This window comes from Manacus vitellinus, unplaced genomic scaffold (assembly GCF_001715985.3).
Source record: "Manacus vitellinus isolate BGI_N305 unplaced genomic scaffold, ASM171598v3 scaffold_13_pilon, whole genome shotgun sequence".
NCBI lineage: Eukaryota > Metazoa > Chordata > Aves > Passeriformes > Pipridae > Manacus > Manacus vitellinus.
In genome coordinates, this window is record NW_021938999.1 from 11,683,583 (window position 1) to 11,706,467 (window position 22,885).

The 22,885-nt window shown below is 39.5% G+C and overlaps 1 protein-coding gene across 5 annotated transcripts; it reads left to right on the forward strand.

The window, feature by feature from the left end:
• The first annotated feature begins 722 nt into the window (after nt 1–722).
• NAPEPLD (N-acyl phosphatidylethanolamine phospholipase D) lies at nt 723–22,249 on the forward strand. 5 transcript variants are annotated; one of them, XM_018068080.2, is made up of 5 exons: nt 723–960; nt 11,846–12,155; nt 18,005–18,651; nt 19,702–19,816; nt 21,100–22,249. In XM_018068080.2, exons 2-5 carry the CDS (start codon nt 11,862–11,864, stop codon nt 21,226–21,228), a joined length of 1,185 nt encoding a protein of 394 aa, XP_017923569.1. In that variant the 5' UTR covers nt 723–960; nt 11,846–11,861; the 3' UTR covers nt 21,229–22,249. The 5 variants fall into 5 exon arrangements, with proteins under 5 accessions (XP_017923569.1, XP_017923570.1, XP_017923567.1 ...); XM_018068081.3 differs by lacking the exon at nt 723–960 and adding an exon at nt 1,121–1,214; XM_018068078.2 differs by lacking the exon at nt 723–960 and adding an exon at nt 1,486–1,543.
• Nucleotides 22,250–22,885: the final 636 nt, after the last annotated feature.

The following is a 22,885-nucleotide window of genomic DNA, read 5'->3' on the forward strand; positions in this document are numbered from 1 at the left end:
TTGTGATCCAGCACGTAAAGTGACTTGGCCATGAATTTTACTTTCCTAAGGTGGGGAAATGACCGTGGGGATACAGGGCCCTGCGAGGTGGGAGGCGGCCTCGCCCGTACACGGCACCTCCCGTGGGTGTCGGTACCCTCGGGGCTAAGGGCACTGCCCAGGGTTGTTGAGGAAACCGAGACCAGGAAACTTTTCACCGCAGCATAAACGGGACTGCGGGCAGCGTTTACCAACCACCGGAGCCGGCCAGGAGCACAGCGGAACGCTTCCCTTTTCCGGTGCCGACCAGCAGCCCGGCCCGCAGCGGCGGGACGAGCCGGCAGCCCTCACACTGTCCCGCCGTGGCTCCGGGACACCTCACCGCGGGCCCCCCGCCGCCATCTGTGAAGGCGCTGCCGGGCCGAGCCCGGGAGCGGCGCCTCTCCACGGCGAGGGGCCGGGCTGTGTGGAGCCTCTGCCCGCCACAGTAGGGGCTGGGCGCTGTGCACCCCTGCCGGCCATGGTGAGGCCAGGACGCTGTGGAGCTGTTTCCTGCAGCTCGCCGCGCTACCGTCGGCGGCGGGCTGGTCAGGTGGGACACCGCAGCCGTTCAGCAGCTCCTGCTGGAGAGCCGCGGAGCCGTGCAAGGGGTGGAGCGGCACCATGGAGGAGGAGGAGGAGGAGGAGGAGAAGAAGGGGGACGAGACTCCTCAGGGGCGGCAGCAGCAGCCGGGGAGGTGAGCGGCGCTCGAGCGGCAGCAGCGCTCCGGGGGCGGGGGTCGCTGCCCCCGCGCCTTGCTGTGGGCAGGGAGGGACCGGACCGAGCCGAGCGGCGCCTCCCGCCCCGTGCCCGTCCGGAGGGGAGCCACTGCTCGACTTGCCGCCGTCAGAGCCCCGCAGGCGGCCGGGAGGAGCGGAGCACCTGCTCCGAGCGCAGCAGCGGAGCTCGCCAGACACACACACGGTACCGGGGTCCCGCCGGGGAGTGTGGGTGGGGATCGGGCTGAGCCCCTGCGGGAGGCGGGGCAGCGGGGCAGAGCCGCAAAGTTGGTGGTGGGTGCGCGGGGCCAGCGAGCCCGCTCTCCCGGGCCGGCAGCAGCAGCAGCAGCAGCAGCAGCGCAGCCCGGCGGCCCGGAGCTCGGCGTGTGCCTCTGCCCAGCCCTGCGCGCCGCCCTGGCTGGGCACAGACGCCGACGGGCACCAGCTTGGACGGGTGGCCCCATCCTTTCGCACCGGTGAGCGAAACCCTGGAAGAAAAAGTATTGCGTTCGTCCCCCACCTCCCGGCGGCGAGCTTTCGGTTTCCGTCAATTGACAGTAACACATGCCGCAGCAGCGCTCCGAAAGAAACAAGTTATATAATCGCTTACCAAAAATCCGCTTCATGGTATCGGCGGTTTACTGGATGTTTTCATTCGGAGAGGAGGCACGGACAGATGTTTATCGCAAGGGCGGCGGGGGGGAGAGAGGGTTCGCGTTACATAGTGCGAAGTGGAAGATGTTAACGAAGTCATTTAATGTAATTAGTGCCGTCAAATAATCTCAATGATCGTCAATTATCTCTAGTAAGGATTTGGGGAAAGCGTTTGTATGTCTTGACGGCAGGCAGTGAAGTTCGTATTGGACTTATGCAGAAATGGTTCTTCTAGTGACGATTATGATTTCTTATATTTGCTAAATGGCGATTATGAAGCAAGTTTTCAGTTTTAAAGAAAAGTACTGTTTATGCTTAAATATTTTTTCTTTCATTTTCAAACTGCACCAACTAAAGTAGCATCAAAATTAAGGGGAGTGACAGGGAAATCACTTCAGTTTTCCGGCAAAAGACCCTTGAAAAGACTAATGTATTTTTTAAATTCATAGTAGCAGCTGTATCAGTCAAGAAAGAAGGAAGTCTGATTCATTTTGTAGGTAAGAATTTGGGAAAGACAAGAATAAGATTTTTTTTTTCTTCTTAATTCAAGAATTATTGCAACAGTTGCTTTAAAAATGGCCCAAATTATCTGAAATTGAAATGCCTATTATAGAAAGTAATGGCAATTTTTAATGCCTGGAGATTGGAAAGCCCTGTCTTGGTTCAGTTGTTGTGATGGAAGAGGATGTGTTCAGGAGAGGAAGAAGAAAGAGATGACAGTGAAACAGTTGAAATATAAACACAGTTAATTTGACTTCAGCTTGGCCCAAATCAAAAGATATGTGCAGCCTTTTTAGGAGGAAGCAACCATTATTATTATTATTTTCTTCACTTGCATTAACTAAGTAGATTTGAAGAAAAACCTCAGGAGAAATCTGCTATTTTCTCAGCCTTTATATGCTCAAGATTGAACAAAAATGGCTAAATCTTCATTCAAAAATAGCTTTTAAGTTTTTTTTTCAGCAGATAGGAAAGCAGTTATTTTGTCTGTGATGAGAAAAACAGAAATGCTGCCATATTAATTAGTGTCCTTTCACCTGCTGTGAAATTAGTTTCACTTTTTGTCACATCTACAAATCCCTTACTGATTTCACTTGCATTATTTTCCAGTCAATTGCTTTAACTTTATAGCTTGCTGTGTGTTGGCTAGGTAATCAGAATCCTACTTCTAATATTCTGAGAGCCAGGACCATGGAAAATCACTTGATCATCTTGTATCTAAATGCAGATTTGAGTAAAAAGGATTTTTGTGTAAACCATATGTCGCACTTGGTTTGAACATTCTTAGAAAATCTAGGAAAGAAGGTACATATTACATGCTCTTTGCATGTAACATCTTGGTGTTTAGCAGCTGTACAAGGAAGGGTTTGAATAGCCAACAACTGTGCCCAAGCAGATAAACCTTATGAAGCAGTTCAGGAAAGAGAATGGGCATTGCCAAGTGACACAACACTGCTGCCATTGTGTTCCTACTGTGAAAAACAAGATTTGGTAAGATGATGTGTGAGTGAAAAATCAGGTGGTAAAAACTGTATCAAGAGTTACTTCTTCTCTAAGACCTGTTACCAGGGTTGGAGCTGGTAGTGCTACTGTCTGGTACGTAAGGTTTGTCATAACATTTCAGGTTTTATTGCTCAAAATATTTGGAAATAGGTCATTTGTTAAGGCAGAAATCTCCCATGCTGTGGACTGGTTTATGAGGGTTGAACCTCACTGGTTTCAGTGAGGTTCACCTGTTTCCTGTAATGAGATTGTGTCAATAACAAGTTGTTTATGTGTGTCTATGCAGTTGTGTTTACGTGAAACACTTTGTCTCCTTAAAACACCTACATATTTAGGATGGTGCCTTGAAAATTAGTAGATGGCTCACATTTGTGTTGGAACTATGCCTTGACTCCGTAATAAGGGTAAAAAGAAAAAGGAACCAACAAACCAAACAACTTCTCATATTAACACTTTTGTTGTTGACTAACAACCAAAGCACTTCGCATTTCGTTTAGAGTACATGAAGAGACAGTGTAATCTAAAGTTGTGGGGATGGAGTTGAAGGTTCTTCATAAGGAAAAAGTGTTGTAGTGAAAAGCATAAGCATGTTGTGACATTTCCAGTTTCCTTGACTATTGATGTTTTGCTGTGTCTAGTGTACTGCCTCTTGGAATTTCTTTTTTAATGGGTGTGTTTCAGTTGAAGAACTATAAGGGTGCTGTGTCTTTTCTGGCTTTCCAGTATGCAGTTTTGAATATTCAAAACTTTTATTTTTTGAAAGGCTGATGACCTTTTGGCTTAACTCATGTGAAAGATGGTCTTTGAACAGTTGCATTCAAGAATAGCATATATTTCCACAGAGAAAAATTTATAATTTCTTTATCTTAGCTGACTTAGAAATTATTTGCTTGGATTTCAATAAATTTGAATTCCAATATTATAAATAGTTCTGTAAAATCCATATATCCATGGGGTGCTTGTAGATACATACACAGGCAGAGGGAGAGAGAATGTTGTTGGGACAAGCAAAAGTGGAGTTTATGTTGAAATTTAAGTAGATTTAGAAAGAATTTGGGAAAGTATTTTCATGTTGCAGAGAAATTACATTGGGCCTTATGTGCTTGGACTTTGAACTCAAAAGAGGGAATCAAATAGACAAGCATTTAAATGAATATAAACAAAATTGTAAGACTGTCTATTAACTTGAAAATAAAATTGAGTTTAGTGCTTGGGTGTTGCTGCACTTCCTAGACAACTGAGGTTTTATGTTTTAAAGGATTATTCTTGGTGTGAGTCTAGAGAAAGTTTGCATAGGAGTTTGTTCCTTCCTGGCATGAAGGAAAAGGAAAAAGAAAATTAAAAGGCTTAGTAAATGAGGTGGAGATAACAATTACACAGTTGCAGACATAAAAGTTCCAGAGTTGATGATAAATGGACTTCAGATCCTGCTTTGCCGTGTAGATCCTCTGGATCAAAGTCTAACGTGATTTCTGTGCACTTTCACAGAAACAGTTCTTACACTGACCACGTGCTACAAAGGAAATCAGTTTTATCCCATTGCACGTTCAAGTGGAGCCTTAATTTCGTTACATGTAATAGTACTTGGTTTTAGTCATATCTAATTGACATTAAGATGTTAGATATAATAATAATATTTTAAAAACTTTAGTTAAGAAAAACCTGTGCTAACAGCTTCAAGAGCATAGTAACTTAAAGTACCAAACCCAAGATCCATAGGCTGTTACCACACAGGAGGGGCTAAAGTGTGTTTTTAAATGCTGGACTTCAAAGTTTGGCAGTTTTTCTAACAGTAAACCCTATCCTGGCAAGCTGTGCCTGTGTCATTAACTGTAGTCACATCAGTAAACCAGTTGAAACTAATGAGCTACTTATTTGCATAAATAGTTACAGGAGTGGAGCTGGTGCCAGAACGCCTAAGCTGGGGACTGGTTCGTAGCTGGGCTGGTAGGAGTTTCATGTTTGCTCTTTTAGAAAAGCTTTATTGAAATTCTATATAAGTGTGAAGGGCCATCCATAGAGATTATAGTTATTGTGGGAATCCATGGCTTACCTGGGCAGCTGTGTGCATGTGCCATCTTCGCTTATTTTGCCGTTGATTTAAAAATTGTCTGGTTGATTTATGATCTATTGTCTTGCACACCATCACAGCTGTAATACACAAGCCTTGCTTCTGTGTGTGTCAGCCTGAGTCCTGCAGAGCAGGTAAGAAAACTTTCATTCCAGTTCTTGTGCTTTCAGCATTCTTCCCTGTTCATTAAGTAGTCATATGAAATTAGTTGTTTAGGGAGAGCAAAGGAAAGCAATTTCCGTTCTGGTGTAGGGAAATTTGACTCTGCCTTCCCTTTGGTGGCTGCTTCAGCAATAGCATGGAATTACACTGCCTTAATCATAATGATAGTCTAGGCTGCTCTTTTAAATGTGATGGCCATATGCCAACTTTTGGATTATTTTATTCAAGACTGCAGTAAAAGATGAGGGTAAAGAGGAAAATAACTTACTGTAATAGGACTGTATTGCTAAAGAAATTGGCTCCTAGATCTGTCATCTCTGTTAAACTGTGTCCCCCCATGGACAGCTACTGTCATATCAGGGATCATAACCTAGACAGAATGTGCATGTAATAGAAAACTTCTGTCATATTAAATACAGTCCATAAACATCTTTGGGGACTACAAAATGATTGTATATGGCAGGGACAATCAGCTGAGGCACCTGAAAGCAAAGGGAGAATAGTTATGTGTTGTCCCAGATCCAGGAAGAGACATCTTTATGCAGTTTATACAATGCCTATAGCTGGTCAGATTTAACCCAGGGTTGAGAAATAACTGGCTCTAGGGACTACTGATGGGCCTGACTTTAAAGCCTATTTGCATTTGTATCCAGAGGCATGTGAGGGTGTAGCTGATAGGCATGAATAACTTTCTGTTGGTTTGGTTGCCCTAATGAATACCAGCAGAGCAGAGGTGGAATGTGCAGTAACGGGAGTGGGCTGCCTTGGAGGTGGTAGGTAGCTATTGAATTTGCTCAGTTATAATATTAAACATTACTGTCTGAGGAGGCAGCCAGAGACTCTCAGCAGCATCAGTACTGAATGTGAATGAAACCTCGGATAGGAATTAGATTGAAAATGAAGCATATTAAGGGTAGGTGGAATTGTTGAACCTCACTTGGCGGAGTATGTAACTGAGCTACACTGGAGAGTATAAATGGAGAGTATTTAATTAATTAGTTTTTTAATACCAGCACTGGCATAAGTAGTTTTTGTTTACAACAGTGTATACCTGTTCTCACCCTTCCCTGTCCTAGCCAGTTTGTTGGTATAAACACTTTCGTGGTTGCACAGTGATGCAGGTGAAAATTAAGTGCTTCTCAAGGGATGGTAAGGTAAGAAGTGACTATCATCTAGATTAGTAAATTCACTGTGTGTACAAAAGTGTTTGTTTTGGCAGGTGTGGGGGAGTAATGAGGGCAGAAATGGATTGGCTCACGGTAGTGGCTGCTTAAGTACTACAGCTGCTGTAAGAATAAGCCTAACAGCAGATGATCATGGGTGGATGCTTCACATTTGGTTTTTTGGTAACTAATTTTTTTTCCCTTCATGATGTCTAAATAAAACTTTACTTTGTTTTACTGTTGATCCTCAAAACTAGATAAGAATTATTAAGAAAGATTCCTTCTAATTCTTGAGGCCGTTTATGGAGAGAGCTATTCTTTTTTTTTTGTTATCAGCACTGTTATTAATCTTTCTTGAATGGTATACAAGGTCACTGTAGAGTCAGTATACTTTCAGATCTGTTGAATGAAATTTTTGGCAATGCTTATTCTTGCTAGGGATTTTTAATGTGAAATTTCAAATAATAAAAGTATTTACAGATCAGCTAGTTGCAAACTTGAGAGATCTTATTTGTGTGAAATCTTAAAACCAAGAGCAACTGGAATAATTGATGATGCAACTGCTGTTGCAGCCATAAAAAATAAGCATAGTGAAAGAAAACTTCAAAGATGTGTAGCAGTGTACAGTTTGCAGAAGGCTCAGCTTCTTGCTTTGCAAAATCTGCAGTGGTATGATGGAACAGCCTGAAGTACTGCACAATAAAAGTTTAAATGCATTCAGAATTTTCCAGTTTCAAACTGTTCATTAATTAAAGCGGCCAATTTCAGACCTGAAGGAAAAATAAAAGCACAGCCAAAACTTAGCTGGCAGTCATTTGATAGTAGAGCTTGTGGGAGCCAATTACTTACATGCTCCCTAGTGTTTGCAAATAGCTTTCTTTTTAGCTGAAATAATTCTTTTTGTTTCAAGCCAAAATGCATGGGTTTTTTGCAGTTAGTAAAACTATGTATATTGAAAGAAAATTTCTGAGTTGTGTAGCTGTATATGGCTTGCAGAAAGCTCAGTCTTGTGCTGGTAAGGCTACAGTGGTGTGAGTTTGCTGGGAATTGTGTGCTGTCCCCTTTAGGTGATGTGTAGTGCAGCTCAGTTCTGGATGTGGTCTACACAGAGAGACAGTGATTAAAAAATGAACCAAGCCTTTTGCTTCAAAAATGGCAAAAATTTAAAGATATTTGCAAAGCTATGGAATGTTTGCAAGGCAATTGTAAAGTTTTGGGCATATTGTTGGATTCCAGTAACTCAGAGCTTCATAGTAACTCTTTGACTTTCTGGCTTATGGATTTATTAAATAAGGACCACATTTCTGTGTAGAAAAGAATGATAAATCTGTTTTGGCAGACTTCATGCTTAGTAGCATGTCTGTGCTTGGCTATATGGTTAACAGGGGAAACTACATCCATTTCATTTATGGAGTAGCAGATATTAGAGGAGACTGGGTGGAAAAGGTGAAAACACAATAGATTTTATGCCGATGCATTCTGTATTCAAATAAAGTTCAAGTAATTTGGCTTGAAGCTCTGCTTTGTTCAGAAGACCATTTGAAAAGAAAAATTTCAATGGCAGAGTGCTTCTTGTAATGTTATTGTGCCATTTCCAACTTTCTCTTGGAACAGAAAGTATTAAAATGTTTAGTTAAATTTTTATTATTTTTCTAAATAAACAGAAGGCTCGGGGCTAAAATATTTGTATCCAAGTTTTCAGTTCTATCAGTTATATCAGAAATGCTGAAATAACCATTTTACCCCAGACCTGTTGTCCTAAGCGCTATATCCTGTTTTCAGGTGTAAGCTGGTTTAGTGGGGCATGAGACATGGGTTTTCCATGCCATGTCCTGCCTGATCTACAACTTCTCTTTTGCTTTGTGGATTACCAGGGGTGCCTTGGTGTTTGGAAAACATAACTGGAAAACCAGTTATGTGAGCTCTGCATTTTGATTCATGTTGGGCTTCGTCCGATTCATCAGCCTGTGGTGCTGTTCATGTCTAGAAAATCTCCTGGCCTTGTGGATTTGGCATGACTAAGGGTCTCCTTTAGGAGTTTGTATGTCTTGGTCCATTTTCTTTTCTGAATTCAGTTGAAAGAGCAAAGAATCTCTAAGCACAGAGAGGGTGGTGGCCTTGTGTCTTGCCTGAGCCCCTCTTACAAATGATGTCAATCCACTTGCCCTTGGCTGGGGGTAAGTCACCTCATCCTGAAGGATGGGCTCCGTTTGTTAGGAAAGCAGTTTAATACCTTTAAGTAGAACAGGAGTTTTTATTTCTTTTTAAAAGTATGGAAAATAGAAGATTTCTTGAAGAACTTTGTGTAACAAGAAATATTCACCAAGGATGTGACCTCTTCCCTCTGTCCCTCCCAAGTGAACGCGATTCTATTCTAGTTTGATTTTGTTGTTTCTACAGCTCATAATTTTTGCTGCCATTCAAGTTCTTGAATTAGTTTCTCAAGGGCCAAACTATTATTTTGGGGGGAGGAGAATTTAGGAAAGCTGGCAGAAAAATCATTTCTGATTGCATATTTTCTAATATTTAAAATATACCTACCAGATCTCCTTATCTGTAGAGACTTCTTTTTGCAGAAGTGTAAGAGTCTCCTTGGACTAAGAGTTGGTTGAGTTTTATTTTAAGCTAATGACTTCTGGTTTTCAAGAAATTATCATCTATGGTTTTTTTAATAAGAAAACTTAAGATTTCTTTTACTGTATGTCATGAATATTCTAGGATATATTTTACCAGTTTAAACTAAACAGAAATGAACTGGCAAGATTGATACTTCAAAGGAATCCACAGTTCATCAGGGATACTTCTAGTTAATTGTTTGTAAATGTGTCCCTTTCTTATACATGTAAAAGTTTTAAAGTATTCTGTGAGCACTGAGGTCTTTTATCCCTCAAGTGGCTTATGGAATACTAATGAAAGTAATGTATGTGCATCATGTGGAAAATATGTTGGCAGACACATAGATACCTGCAGAGCCTTAAATGCTTTGGCATTGTCTTTGTTTAATCAGCATGGTTGATCCCTGCTTCCCCTAGAGGTTTATACTTTGAGAATAAGATCAAAGGTTTATATGAAAATTTAAGCAAAAGTAGAATTCACTTATTTTAGAGATAAATGAATAGATAAACAGAAGCTTAAAAATAAAACCTTAGGCACTCCGGTCTCTAATATAAAATGTCTTGTAGCAACAATAATTACAGTAGTTATATATATTTAAAAAATCAGACATCTGAGATGTTAACAGATGAATTTCCTGGAATTAAGTACCTACATGATTAAACTTCTGTGATTTGTTTTCATGATGCTTTCTGGAAGAGTGGATGTTTTATGCTATGTCTGCATGCTTTGCTAAATTAATAAGCTGACTTGGCATTGAGAATGTTCTTTGAGGAATGCCAAACAAAATACCCAAACTCAACCCTCTTTAGTTAAAGTAACAGTTAAAATATCCATTAGAATTTTTTGAGGTATTCTGTCTGCCTTTTTGTGGCACTGATTCTTTCTAATACCATTTATATCTGATTAAAATGCTATAGAGCAAGTTGAGTGTCACTTTCATTGGAGGCTTATTCCAGTAAATGTTTAGTGGAATAGAGGAAAAAAAGCCTTAAACTGTAAACAGTTACATTTAAATTATGATGCAGATGTGGTATCTTAATGCTCTATATATATATGATATATATATATGTGGTATCTTAATGCTATATAGAAAATACATAAATGGAGTAGTTTCAGTAAAACTACAGGGAAACTGGAGTACAAGGCAATTACGTAAAACACGATTATGACCAGAGGTATCAAAAATTCTGCCAGCAGTGTTTTCTGAATGTTGTTCGTGCTTCTTTACCAGAAGTGAATTTTGATGTGTTAATATTTTATCTCTGCTGTATGGTGAAATAATGGTAATTTTGTTAAGAAAATTTCACTGTATTTATCAATTGCCATATCTTTTCAACTGCAGCTGTACTCAGTGTTGCAGTTGAGTTGCTGCTGAAGTAGCGGGAACAGACTGCATTTGAATTGGAGCATCACCAGTAAATGCATTTGGGTTCAGTTTGGTAACGCTTCTTACATGTGTGGAATATCTTAGCTGAAAGGTTGTAGTGAACAATATATTTCATTTTCCTTGTAATTATGAGCTTGTGGAGGGCACAGTGAGTTATGTGATTCCTGGGAAAACTGTGGGCTTTAATTCTGTTCTCTGACAACGTTGTTTGAGTGGACTGGCTTTGATACATCAGCCCAGTGCTTCTGAGTATACAGCTGCAGTTTGAGTATCTGAATTAGTGAAACCATAGATAGACTAAAACGTGGTGGAGAGCTTTCCACAGGACAAACATCACAATTTTTTATTAAAAATTATTCCTGCACTGCAGCCGTAAATCGTACTGTCTCTTCAACTACTGGTCATCTTCTAGTTTTATCAGGTAGAGTTTGTAAGTACTGGAAAGCCGTGCACTCTTTAAAACAGCAACTGTTTTTTGGTTTTGTTTGTTTGTTTTATTGTTTTGTTTGGTTGAGTTTTGTGGGTTTTTTGTTTGTTTTTTTTTTTTTAAGGCTGTCAGAGCAGTGTATTTACTTTCCACATTTCAGTTGAAAGTAAATAGAGAAATTGAAGCATTTAGTTTCAACTGACTTACTTCAGCAACTTTTAAAATAAGATAGGGATATTTGTTTTTTCTACCTTGGATACAATGAGATTATATTCCTAAACTCTGCAACACTTAAGTGCACTTTGGAATAAGAGATTCTGACTACTGAGTTCACAGTTTTCTAAGGAATATGCTATAATTGTGACTTCATAGAAATAAGCTTTTCTCAGTTATTTTCTTAATTTTTTTTTATATTTCACGATGGAATTAAGAATAAACATTGCAGCCCTGATTTGAGATGTTTCAATTTCCCGTGGCCTTTCGCCAGTCAGTTCAGTTAAATGTGTATCAGAAATTGTGTTTGAAATTGTTACATTTACCTACAATAAGCTTTTCCTTTGTTTTAGACAAAATAGGAAATAGTGCCAAATATCTTTTGTGCTCTGACTTTCCTGCATGTATGTGCCTCTTGTTGGTATAAGTAAAGTGTTGGTAATGCTACATGAGGCTGCTGCTCTTACTACAAAATAAAGCCACTATATTGGCAAATCCCAAGGTACTGTATAGTTCCAGTGTCTCCTGGACAGACTTGCAGGATCGTATTACATCAGGCACTGAATGTCATAAGTTTCAGTAGGAATTACTATTCTTCCAAAATGTAAATTAAGGAACCCTTCCCCCTCCCTTTTGCAGTTGGTAGATAATAGTGTTAGTATCTGAAGCTGTGCATTCCAGGGAGTAAAATTCAGCCTGAACTACAAAGAGATCTCATGTCTGCTTGCCACAGCATGTTTTTGAAGGCTTCTGTGTAATAGTGACTGTTTTAAAGGCATATTTTGTTGATTAAAAAAAAAAGAGTAGATCATAAAACGAGAGGTTTGTTTCTAATGTGTGTGAGAACACTCAGTCTTACGAATGTTGATGCTAGTCCAAGAAAATATTGATTAATTAAAAATTTATTTTAGTTCTTCTGAAAAAGATATGGATAAGAACACAGATGAAGAGCAGCCTTCAACTGCGTGTAACCAGTACCCTAAAGAAGCAGTGAAGAAACGTCAGAACTCAGGCCGTGGTTCCGGGAGCAGTGATTCTTCCAGGACCTTCAGGAAAAGCTTCAGGCTGGACTACAGGTTAGAAGAGGATGTAACTAAATCAAAGAGAGGCAAAGATGGGAGATTTGCCAACCCATGGCCAACGTGGAAATCGCCAACCTTGCCAAATGTTTTGAAATGGTCCCTCATGGAAAAAAATAACAGCAATGTGCCAGGCTCAGAGGTAAATACTTGCATGTTTTCTTTTCATGATTTTGACTGCTTTTACCTCTGCTCTAATCAATAAAATAGGACAGTAAGGCATCTTTTGGAGGTTTTTCTAAATTTTACTTTTCTGATTTTATTATCACTTCATTATTTTCAAAAGATGGGTTAATACTTTCTACCTCTTTAAGTTTTGTCTCCTTTCTGTTAGTTCTGCTGCCTTTGATTTATCCAGCTCAGTTTATATTTCTAAAAACAACAAAAATGCCTCCTAGCTCAGTCATAAACCATACTTAATGGCCTTTCCTTTCTAATAGGTGTTGCCTTAGGAAGCATAACATGATCCTTGTTGCATGAAATAGCTGTGGCATTCTAATTTTAAAAGTTTTGCCTTTTTATTCCAGACTGCCATTTAATACATAAATTACACCTTTTTCATGAAAATTTAATAAATACTTACTGTCACTTACCTATGAAAGTGTTGGCAAATCTCTGTTTTTTCTGTTTCAGTACACCAGGAGAAAAAATTGCATATGTTAAAACTAACCTTAGGAAATATTTGTACTGAAACACTTAAAGTACACTGCCAGTTTACTGTGAAACATCGTTATTTGTTCTTGGTGTGTTGCTTTTGTCAGATATTGTGTATAAAGAAGGAGACAGGAGAAGCGACCTCTGAGAGAAGCTTCTTTTCCATGAAGAGTAATGGATACTGGAAAGCCATGGTTCTCTTTGTGGCCACAGGAAGTCTGAAGATGACTACAGTTTTGACAGGATTACTTCTTAGTGTATTTCTGATGTGTTGGCTGCACTTCAGAAAAGCTGTGCTGAAAGGTGCACAACCAGAGACAGCATTTGTTAACAGGCAGATGTTAATGCTTTTAAGAAGGTATGCGTAGGCTATAAATCTCAGTCAGTATTTAGTAAAGAGCTTTCAGTTTTATCTTATGTGAGTTACCTGTGAAGGAAGGAATTCAATCAGTTTTATGGACAGAAAAGCTGTGTTACTCATTAGCACACAATGGTCAGAGGTTTGGGGATGTCTTTAAGGATATGTGGCATGGAACATATTTAAGGAAGAAATAATCTTGGCTGTTATTGTTCTATAATAATAATAACAAATAATTTGACTTCAGAAACAAGCACAGCAAACCTGTGTCGGTCTTGGGATCCCTTCAGCACTTTACTTTTTTAAAATCTGATGATCTGCACCTTGTAATGGTGAGAGCAGTTCCTCAGTGTGTACAGCTTTCTAGAGAGTGCCAGCAACTTTTACATAAAATTCACACCTTGACATTCTCAGTTGCATTGACCTCTGCCCTACTTGATACGTGTACAAGGCTTCGTGTCTTCCCAGCACCAGCCAGAAACCTGGTTTGTGACTGACATCCCCAGAAGGCAAAGCTGAGGGTGTACTATGGAGTGCAGGACACACAGCACTCTGATGGCACTGGAGAACTGCAGCACTTCCCTTTAATTTACAGTTTGTCCTTACAATAAAGGATGATCACAAAGAAATCTGCAAAGCACCAGTTGAAAAACTGTCTCTGACCCAGATGAGATTAATTTTGGACTAATTTTATTGTTTGCATATGACAATTTTTAATTAAGTCCCTGCTATTATTCAAGAGCTCAGTAAATCAGAAATAGGAAGATCCCTTGATAGGGATCAATGAAATGCACTTCTGGAGTCCTCAGCCATTTTGATGCTTGTTCCAACCAGTTTTGTTCCACACCTAAATCAGCCTGTAAAGCACATCTGAGCTTGTTTGAAATTCAAACTAAGGGCTCCAAACTTTATTTAGCACTGCTAGATGGTATGTCCTTCGAGCAGACTCCTGCTTCAGTTTCCACATTGAGTTCCTATGCTGTGCAGGTTCAGTTTATCTGTACCAAGTAGTTTGCATATGTAAAAAAAAAAGCATATTATCCAGGATATATACTTGTACTTCACTGTGGAAAAGCTATATATATTATAATCATGCCTTCAGAACGAGCCTGTATCATTATCCAGAATGCATAGACTTCTTGTATTTTCATTACAGGTTTTATTAATAACTTTGTTCAGTGCTATTGGAGGTTCTTTAATTATTAGTTGTTGGATCAACAATTTAGATTGTTCTCATTTCTGCAAAAATCCCGTGGTATTCCAGTATGCACTAAGCACCAAAAATCCTAAGCTAATCAGCTAGTCTTACCAAAGCCTGTCATGTGTTTCTTCTTGCTTTGCATTAGGAAGGAAAGAAGAACGTGGGAGGGGGAAGGGACACAGCAAGAAGAGTTTCTGTATTACTTCAGTGATGAAGATAAGACAGTATTAAGCACACTTGGCTTCTGTCGGTAGCTGATTTGACATTAATGCCATGTTTCAAAGGTCTGTTATAATTCTCCTAGTATTGCTATGTTTCTGGTTAGTCTGACATAAAACAAAGTGAACTATAGCAGGTTAAAAGTTCCCTAAGATTCTGTATTTTATTCATTATGTTGTTTTATCTTGTTGTGTAACTTTTAAGAATTTCATGTGAAGTATACTGATAATAGGACTTGTGTTTTAGTATGAAATCTTATGAGATGAGTAACAAGTCCTTATTGCTTTAAAAGGTGATTTTAGTGCACTTTTGTAAAATACCAAAAAACCCCCAAACAACCCCAAACACAAGCCCCATGCACTGAGAATTAAGTTTTTTGGCTATTTCCTGGTGTGATTTACTATGGTAGCTCAACAACCTGCCTGATTTTTGATCTCATCCTCTGAGGAATCACTGATTTGGAACAGAGGCCTGGAAAGCACAAGCTCTGTATGAGATCTGCAAGTTACACTGCCTTTGTGTTCTTGGTTTGTCTTAAACTTTTGTTCACAGAATTTCATGTACATAGGCCAAGAAAGCAGTCATTCGAACTGTGTTCCTCTCTATTTATCAATCTTCCTGTCTGTGTGACCTTTATAAATGCCTTTTATAGCAATTAGTTCTACCTTTAATGAACCATTTGAAATACTTAATAGCATCAATCCTAGTGACATCCCTGTAAAGCCTTTATTGATAGTGTAGAGATGTTCTGGGTGCCTACCCCAGCAGGTAGTTAATAGTGCAGGGGTCTTGTGGTTTTACCCCAGTAGGCAGCCAAGCCCCAGTCAGCTGCTCACTTACACCCCCCCACACCACTTGCACCCCAGAGGAATTGGAAGGGCAAAAATGAAAGAACTTGTGGGTTGAGATAAAGACAGTTTAATAGGTAAAGCAAAAACTGCATGTACAAGCCAAGTAAGAAATTAATTCACTTCCCATGGGCAGGCAGGTGTTCAGCCATCCCCAGGAAAGTAGGGCTGTGTCCCATGTGACAGTTAGTTGCAAAGACAAATGCCATCAGTATGAATGTCCCCCTCACTCCTTCTTCCCCCAGATTTTATTGCTGAGTGCAATGTCCTATGGTCTGGGATATCTCTCTGAGCTGGGGTCAGTTGTCCCTTCCAGCTTCTTGTGCACCCCCAGTCAACTGGCTTTGCTGCTGTGTAAACGCTGTTCAGCAATAGTAAAACATCAGTCTGCTCTCAACACTGTTTTCAGCACAAATCCAAAACATAGCATCATAGGAGATACTGGAAGAAAATTAACTCTATCCCAGTCAAAACTAGTACAATATGTTTGAGTCTTAGTTAAGAACTAACTGTTCATGTCTGCTAATTGGCCAGTTCTTCATCCATGTAGTATTGTTTATTAATATTCCATGATGCTAATTTTAAAAACTAATTTGTATCAAATGTCAGCAAAAATAAGGTCAGAAAATAGTCTAACTCTAAAACCTGCTAAGTAAAAAGAATATTTTCCATAAAAATGTACTTACTGACCTAAATTGCATTATGACAATTAATTACTAAATTCCGCATCCGAGTTTAATTTCTTTGATATATTCTGATTTGTTGGCTTAACCCCATTTAATTAGTTGGTTTTTCCGAATTTCCATTTTTGAGTATTGTGTTAGTTTTGTGCATCTTCCACTTTTTTTTTAAATTGAAGTGTCACAATATAACACTCTCTGTGGTTCAAATTTCTGTGACCAGTGTCATTCCCATGTGCTTAGAATGAAATAGAGATAAGAAAGTGATGCTGCTTTCTTGGAGAAGCAGCCATTTATCTCAGTCTAAGCCCACTACTTTTCTTGTATGATTTAGTGGTTGTATTGTACTAACCTTATATTCGGCTTTAGAGAAGGTTATGTATTTCTCATTCCTGTAGACAGTAATGAAACTTTTTCAGTAGACATGTCTCGTCCATTAGCTCTCAGAAAAAGCAATTTCATGAATATTTTATTATTTACAGTAGAATTGCAGGGGAGTGGAGATGTGTGTGCTTTGTTTTTCCCAACATATGCCTTTCAAATCAATAAAACATTGTGGAGAAAGTAACTCCCCTGAAGGTGTCAAGACTGTTTTAGCAAGGCAACTCCTGGAGTCCTAAACTGTCACAGCATCAGCTGGACTTTTAAGAGAGCACAAGGTCAGCTCTGTCTAAACTCACTGATAGTGCTAATCTGTGCTAGGCTTAGAGCATAAGAGCAGCAACCATCACAGGGAGAACTTGACTAGGAACCAGAAGTGCTGGGACATCTGTGATTACCAGGGAAAGGAGTGTCAGCAGTCTGTAGAAGCTGCCTAACACACAAAAATTCTTCTAAAGCAACATGAGGAGTTCAGAACTGTTTGGGAGGAGAGCCATAGCCACATTGTGGGCAAGCTGGAGATGATCAGAAACTCTGAGAAGACTCTTTAGGGTTTTTAATAGGAAAACTATTGTTATTACACATAAAACTTATGCATAAACATCTCAACCAAACTGCAGTGAAGAGAGTAACTCTTTCAGAATGAGAGAATGGGTGGTGGTTGGGTGATGGGTTTCAAAAGGTGATGTACAGCCATGGCCTCCTTTGTGCCAACTTGAGGCTACACACAGAGCCAAATCTGAACCAACTGAGATGAAAGCTGTCTGTTTTTCTCCTCTGCATTAGTGTTCAGCCAGATCAGTTCTCTGACCTGTCAGACTTGAGTGGAGACTGCATAATTGTTCATGCTGGAACAAGAGAGGAGAATGTTACACAGGAAAATGGATTTAGGCTGATTTCAAGTCAGTCACTGGGCTGCGTCCTGAACGTGGAGGGAGATCAGTATAGTGATTTATTCAGTAATAATTAAACTTTAATTACTTTAAAGGCTTCCGTAAACCATCAGAAGCAGCATAGCTAAGTATCTCAAGGTTTTCCTTAAAAATGATTTTGTGTTTTATGAATGTTCATTGAATTATTGGCAGCATGGGAAGATGGAATTGTGAAAGGTGACATTAGCCAGGTGAGGTTAACCTCCATGTGCTGCTACTGGACCTAATGGGGAGAGAGAGAGGGTCTGATAAAGGCTAACAGAGCTTTTGTGGAGTGCTGTTGGGAACATGGCATTCTCTTTCATCTGTGACTTATTTGTGCTAGGACTTGGAGGATGCATCATTTAGTTGCACAAGCTAAACTTCAGCATTTGTTAAGACACTGTGTTTATATTGCAAAGCCCTTCTCAAGATGCTGTTAGTGCCTTGCAGTGCTTTCACCGCAGTGTTCTCAGACTCTCTCAGTAGGTCTGATAGGATATTCTCTCTCAACAGAGAAGTGTAAATGTTGCAAAAACCTAAAATGAAATTAGGAGGCAGTAGCTGGGAAAATGGCCATTAAAAAGGCATCTATTTTGTGCTGCAGTTCTCTGATTGCATAAAAACATAATCAAAGTACAAGTCTTGACTGTATTGATTTGTGCCTTGTATGCAGTTTTTGTTCCGTGGCCAAGCACATTGTGAAATTTCTCACGCATATTGTGCTCTTTTTTGCTAGGAACTCGATAAAGAGCTTCCAGTGTTGGAACCTTACTTTGTTCAAAAGCCAGAACTTGCTGGGAAGACAGGAGCTGGTATGCGAGTCACATGGCTGGGACATGCCACACTTATGGTGGAAATGGACGAACTTGTGCTTCTTACTGACCCAATCTTCAGCCAGCGAGCATCCCCCAGCCAGCTGGTGGGTCCCAAGCGCTTCCGAAGGCCTCCGTGCACAGTGGCACAGCTCCCCAAAATAGATGCAGTGTTGATCAGCCACACCCACTACGATCACTTGGACTACAACACTGTGACGAGTCTGAACGAACGCTTTGGGAGCGAGCTGCGCTGGTTCGTGCCACTGGGGCTCCTGCAGTGGATGCAGAGATGTGGCTGTGAGAATGTCATTGAACTGGACTGGTGGGAAGAGAACTGTGTCCCTGGTCACGACGCCGTGACTTTTGTCTTCACCCCTTCGCAACACTGGTGCAAAAGGACTGTGAGAGATGATAACAAGGTTCTCTGGGGCAGCTGGTCTGTCTTGGGTCCTTGGAATAGGTTTTTCTTTGCAGGAGATACGGGATATTGTTTAGCTTTTGAACAGATAGGTAAAAGGTTTGGACCTTTCGATCTTGCAGCCATCCCCATTGGAGCTTATGAGCCAAGGTATGAAAATCAAAGTTTGATCAAAATACGTAAATGAAATTATTTACTGATGGCAAAAAATACACTCAGAAGTTAAAACTGTAGGTGTACTTTATTAAGAATATACAATTGAATATAGAGGCAAAAGAAGGAAATTGCTGAGGCCAAGGGATGTTGCTGAATGAAAAAAAAGAAAAAAGCAGGGAATTAGAAGATGGAACTGAAATGTCCAGGATGCCTGTCTGTGTATGTGTGATGCTTTTGAAGAGTTTTTCCTTCCATGTTAAGCACAGCCGGGATGAATTGGCAGTCTTTCTTCCATGAAAGATGTTGAGTAAAAATCTGGAATTGCTCTGTGATTTTTTTTTTTTCTCCCAAAACAGCACAGTTTAATCCAGCCCGTTCAGATGCATGCCATTTGCTGCATTTTTCTCTTGCTTCAGGCTTTATGCTGGTTTTGCAACTTATCTGGAGATAGAGATGACTCACTTATAATGTGTGAAAGATCTGTTTGTTTAGGCATCTCTATCCTACTTATGACGGGTTATCTAAACTTCTAGATGATAGTGCTCTTATAATGCTGGAAGGGAAATGTGTATGGGCTGGGAAAGGAAGATAAGACTGAATAGAAAGGTAAAAATCTGGTATCTTTCAAGAAGTGCCAGGTTCTCCCTTCTCCCTTACCACCATTCCCTTGAGCTATTTCTGAAGCACACACTCCTTGGTGTGCGCTGCTAGCATGAAATTTTTTCAGGGATGGATTTAAATTTTTGGCCTTAATGCCTCAAGGCACCAGTAATATGTCCTTATACTATTGGAAACACAGGTAAGAAAAAACCCTTTGAAAAGAGTGCAATACATGAACAGCTGTTTCATGGGCATGTTGGTATATGTTAGTTTCTTGCTTCTGAGTGTTCTGTATGTTGTTGAGGTCTACATGCTCATGATTTTTTTGATTAGGTGACTATATATATATTTTTTTTTCTCTTTGCAACTTACCCAGTGACAGTAAAGAAGAAATCTTGCACTTGATTAGGTGACACAAAAAAATGTTACTTTCTGTTTTGGTAGGTGGTTTATGAAATACCAGCATGTGGATCCTGAAGAAGCAGTAAGAATCCATATTGATGTTCAAGCAAAGAAGTCAGTAGCAATTCATTGGGGGACCTTTGCTTTAGCAAATGAGGTAAATTGCAACACTATTACGTGAGTTCAGATTTTCAAGTACTACATGGTGATTAGTGAAGCTTTGCTTGTGCAATTAAACCTACATATCTGTAAACGTAAACTTCAGTTGTGACCTTTGTAAGAGTGACAAGTTGTTACTCCATATACTGTTGTTCAAAACAATGCTTAGCTTTTCATAACTAATTACATAAAATACTTCCACTGTTAAGAAAGTACAGAGTTATTGAAACAAATGTGGAGGATTTCTGATATCCAAAAGCTGAGGAACATAATAGGCAGGGACACATATACAGTAATAAAAGCAGACTCAGCAGTGCATCACTTGGAGATAGTAAGAACTTCATGCCTGTGGGTCAGTATGGTATTTATAATCATACCTGTCTAGTAAATAAATTGAATAGTATTTTTAATAGTTGATTCAGAGTTAAATATCAGCAAGAATATGAAAAATTGAATTACTGAGTTACTGATTTTTTTTTTTAATTTTTTTTTTTTTTATTATTCCCTCCTTCCCCTCTTTAAGTCCACAGTTCTAATAAGAAGGTTACCCAGGTACTTTCACAGCAACTAAAAATGCAGTGAGTGGGAAGTATCTACTTCTGCTTTGATACTGTCTGGTAGCCGTTTTTCAACTTTGTCCTTGTATCAGTTACACCTCTTTATCTTCTGATTCCTTCCTGATACTGCGATCACCTGATATGTCATATGTTCTGTCCCTTCCAGCTCCTTGTGCACCTCCTCCCTGGCAGAGCAAAAAGTTGCCAGGCAGGGAACCTAGCGAGGACGCTTGGACAGAACCTTTCCTGTCCACAGCATTTCCAATAAACCGTGTCACTAGTGCCCACGGTACAAATGTTACTGTGTCTTTAGAAGCGCAAAAAGTAGGTGATTTCTCCCTGATGGTGCCTTTTCTGAAATGCAGCAAATACAACGCGGTAACTTGAGGGGGCCGCAGTGGCAGCACGCAAGAGTTCAGACAGGACCGCTGACCCCTTGGGTTTACGGAGCGAGAGAAAGCGCCAGCTGCTGGCCGGACAGCGCTTCCTCCAAGGGATCTGTTAGTACACTGAAGGCGACCGAACTGTGGAGGACAGGCTGTGCCTTGCTAGTTACTCTGCAGCTATAAATCAGCGTTCTTAGCATTTAAAAACTTAAAATGAACCCAAACGTTTTGACAAATATCCTCATCCTCCTTCTCCCCCCCATTTTTAAAGCAGGGATTTCTACCCCCAAAATGTTGCAGTGGTATCTTTTCCCTCATATTATTCTCATTTTTTCCAGTATTACTTAGATCCTCCGGTTAAACTGAATGAAGCTCTTGAAAGATACGGCTTGAAAAAAGATGACTTCTTCCTCTTAAACCATGGAGAATCACGGGACCTGGGTACAAATGACACGTTTGAAAACTGAAACCGTAGAGCAGTTCCTTGTAAGCCCAGTTTGATCTGAACTACCAATTAACAGTACAAATACTAATATGATGTATTTACACAGTGCATTTTTTAGATTGAATTGGATTTCTAGGTGCCAGGTTTTAGAACTAAAACTTGCATACCAATTTCATGGTAAGTTTTTCAGTCTCAGCACTAAAGCTTGCATACCAATTTCATGACAAATTTATTAGTTATGTAATTTATAAATTTTGAGAGATCATCTGAAACTGGTTAATATAAAAGGTGTGGTCTGGGATTAACTTGCAGTTTCAACTCTGATGTATACCACTGATAAAAATTTTTACACTCTTCATTTTACCTGCAACAGCAATAATAACCTCAGCACAGGACATATTCTTAGGATTAATGGCTGACTTGAATTAATCATTGTTAGACTGTCATCTCCCACTTGTTAGTCTTCAGGTTCTGCCCTGTACCTTGATAGCTTCACTGTATGTTTTGTGGGGTGGAGTCTTCCATTACAGCTGTGTTGTTAAAGCACAAGCACAGTACAACTGTTTTACTGAGTGCTTCTTCATTTTCATATATCGATGAACCACAAAAACTGAATTTTACAGTGATCAAAGAAATGTGCCTTTTAAAGAGAGAGATAATTTAATATTGCACCATGGATGTGTAAGACTAACTGCTGGCCAGAGTTATCTGCACACTTTCATTGTTTGGTCGATGTTTTAAGTTAGGTCGAACGTGTCAAATGAAGCGCATGAAACGGAACAATCCCTTAATGGCGCTTGTCTTTGCATTGACTCAGCCTTTTTCTAAATTGTTTTTTTTTTCTTTTTAAGTGGAAAGTCTGAAGCAAGGGCTGTGGTATTTTTTCTTATAGCTTCCCTATAATTTTAAAGTTGAATGAGAGATTACAACATTGTTCAATATTATAAAACTTGGCTAAATGTGTCTGTATCAAATTGCCGTGCTAATTTACAGAATTAAAGCCTATTGTTGCCAATAAAAAGGGTTGTTATTCTCCTTCATAATTCATTGGCAAATTGGTTTTTGTTTATGATTTGTTTTGGTCTATGGGATATGTTTATTGGTTGGGTGGTTTTTTTTTATCTCTTGCTGTGCATTACATTTTATTTTCATATTCCATGAAGATAAAACCAATTTTTAAAGAAGACACATTATTTGAAGACATGAACTTCTGGCAACTAATTAAAATCAGCTAATGAGATTTCATGCTATGAACAACCTGAAGTAATCTTTTAACTGTAGACAGTTATCTCTTTTAGGACTTCCCAATATAAATATTTTAAGTCTTATAGATCTTCATATCAACAAAGAACAGCAAAAGGAGGCAAAGATGAGTTAGTTCATGCTGAGGAAGGGTTCTGGAATAGAGATTACACTTATATGTAGGAAAAAGCAGCTTATTTGCTTTGGTGGGGTTCATCTTTGACAAACATGAAGATTTCTTTATTTAAAAAGGTAATTCTAGTGTCATGTAGATGTATTCACCAGAATTTGTTCAAAAAGGGGTTTAAAGCTACTCTGTTGTTCAGTGTTGATTCTGGAAGGGTATTTCAGATGAAGTCTCTATTGAGCCTTTTATTTACACAACAGCTTCAATTACAATTTGAGTCATATAATGCATATTACATGTTCATAATTTT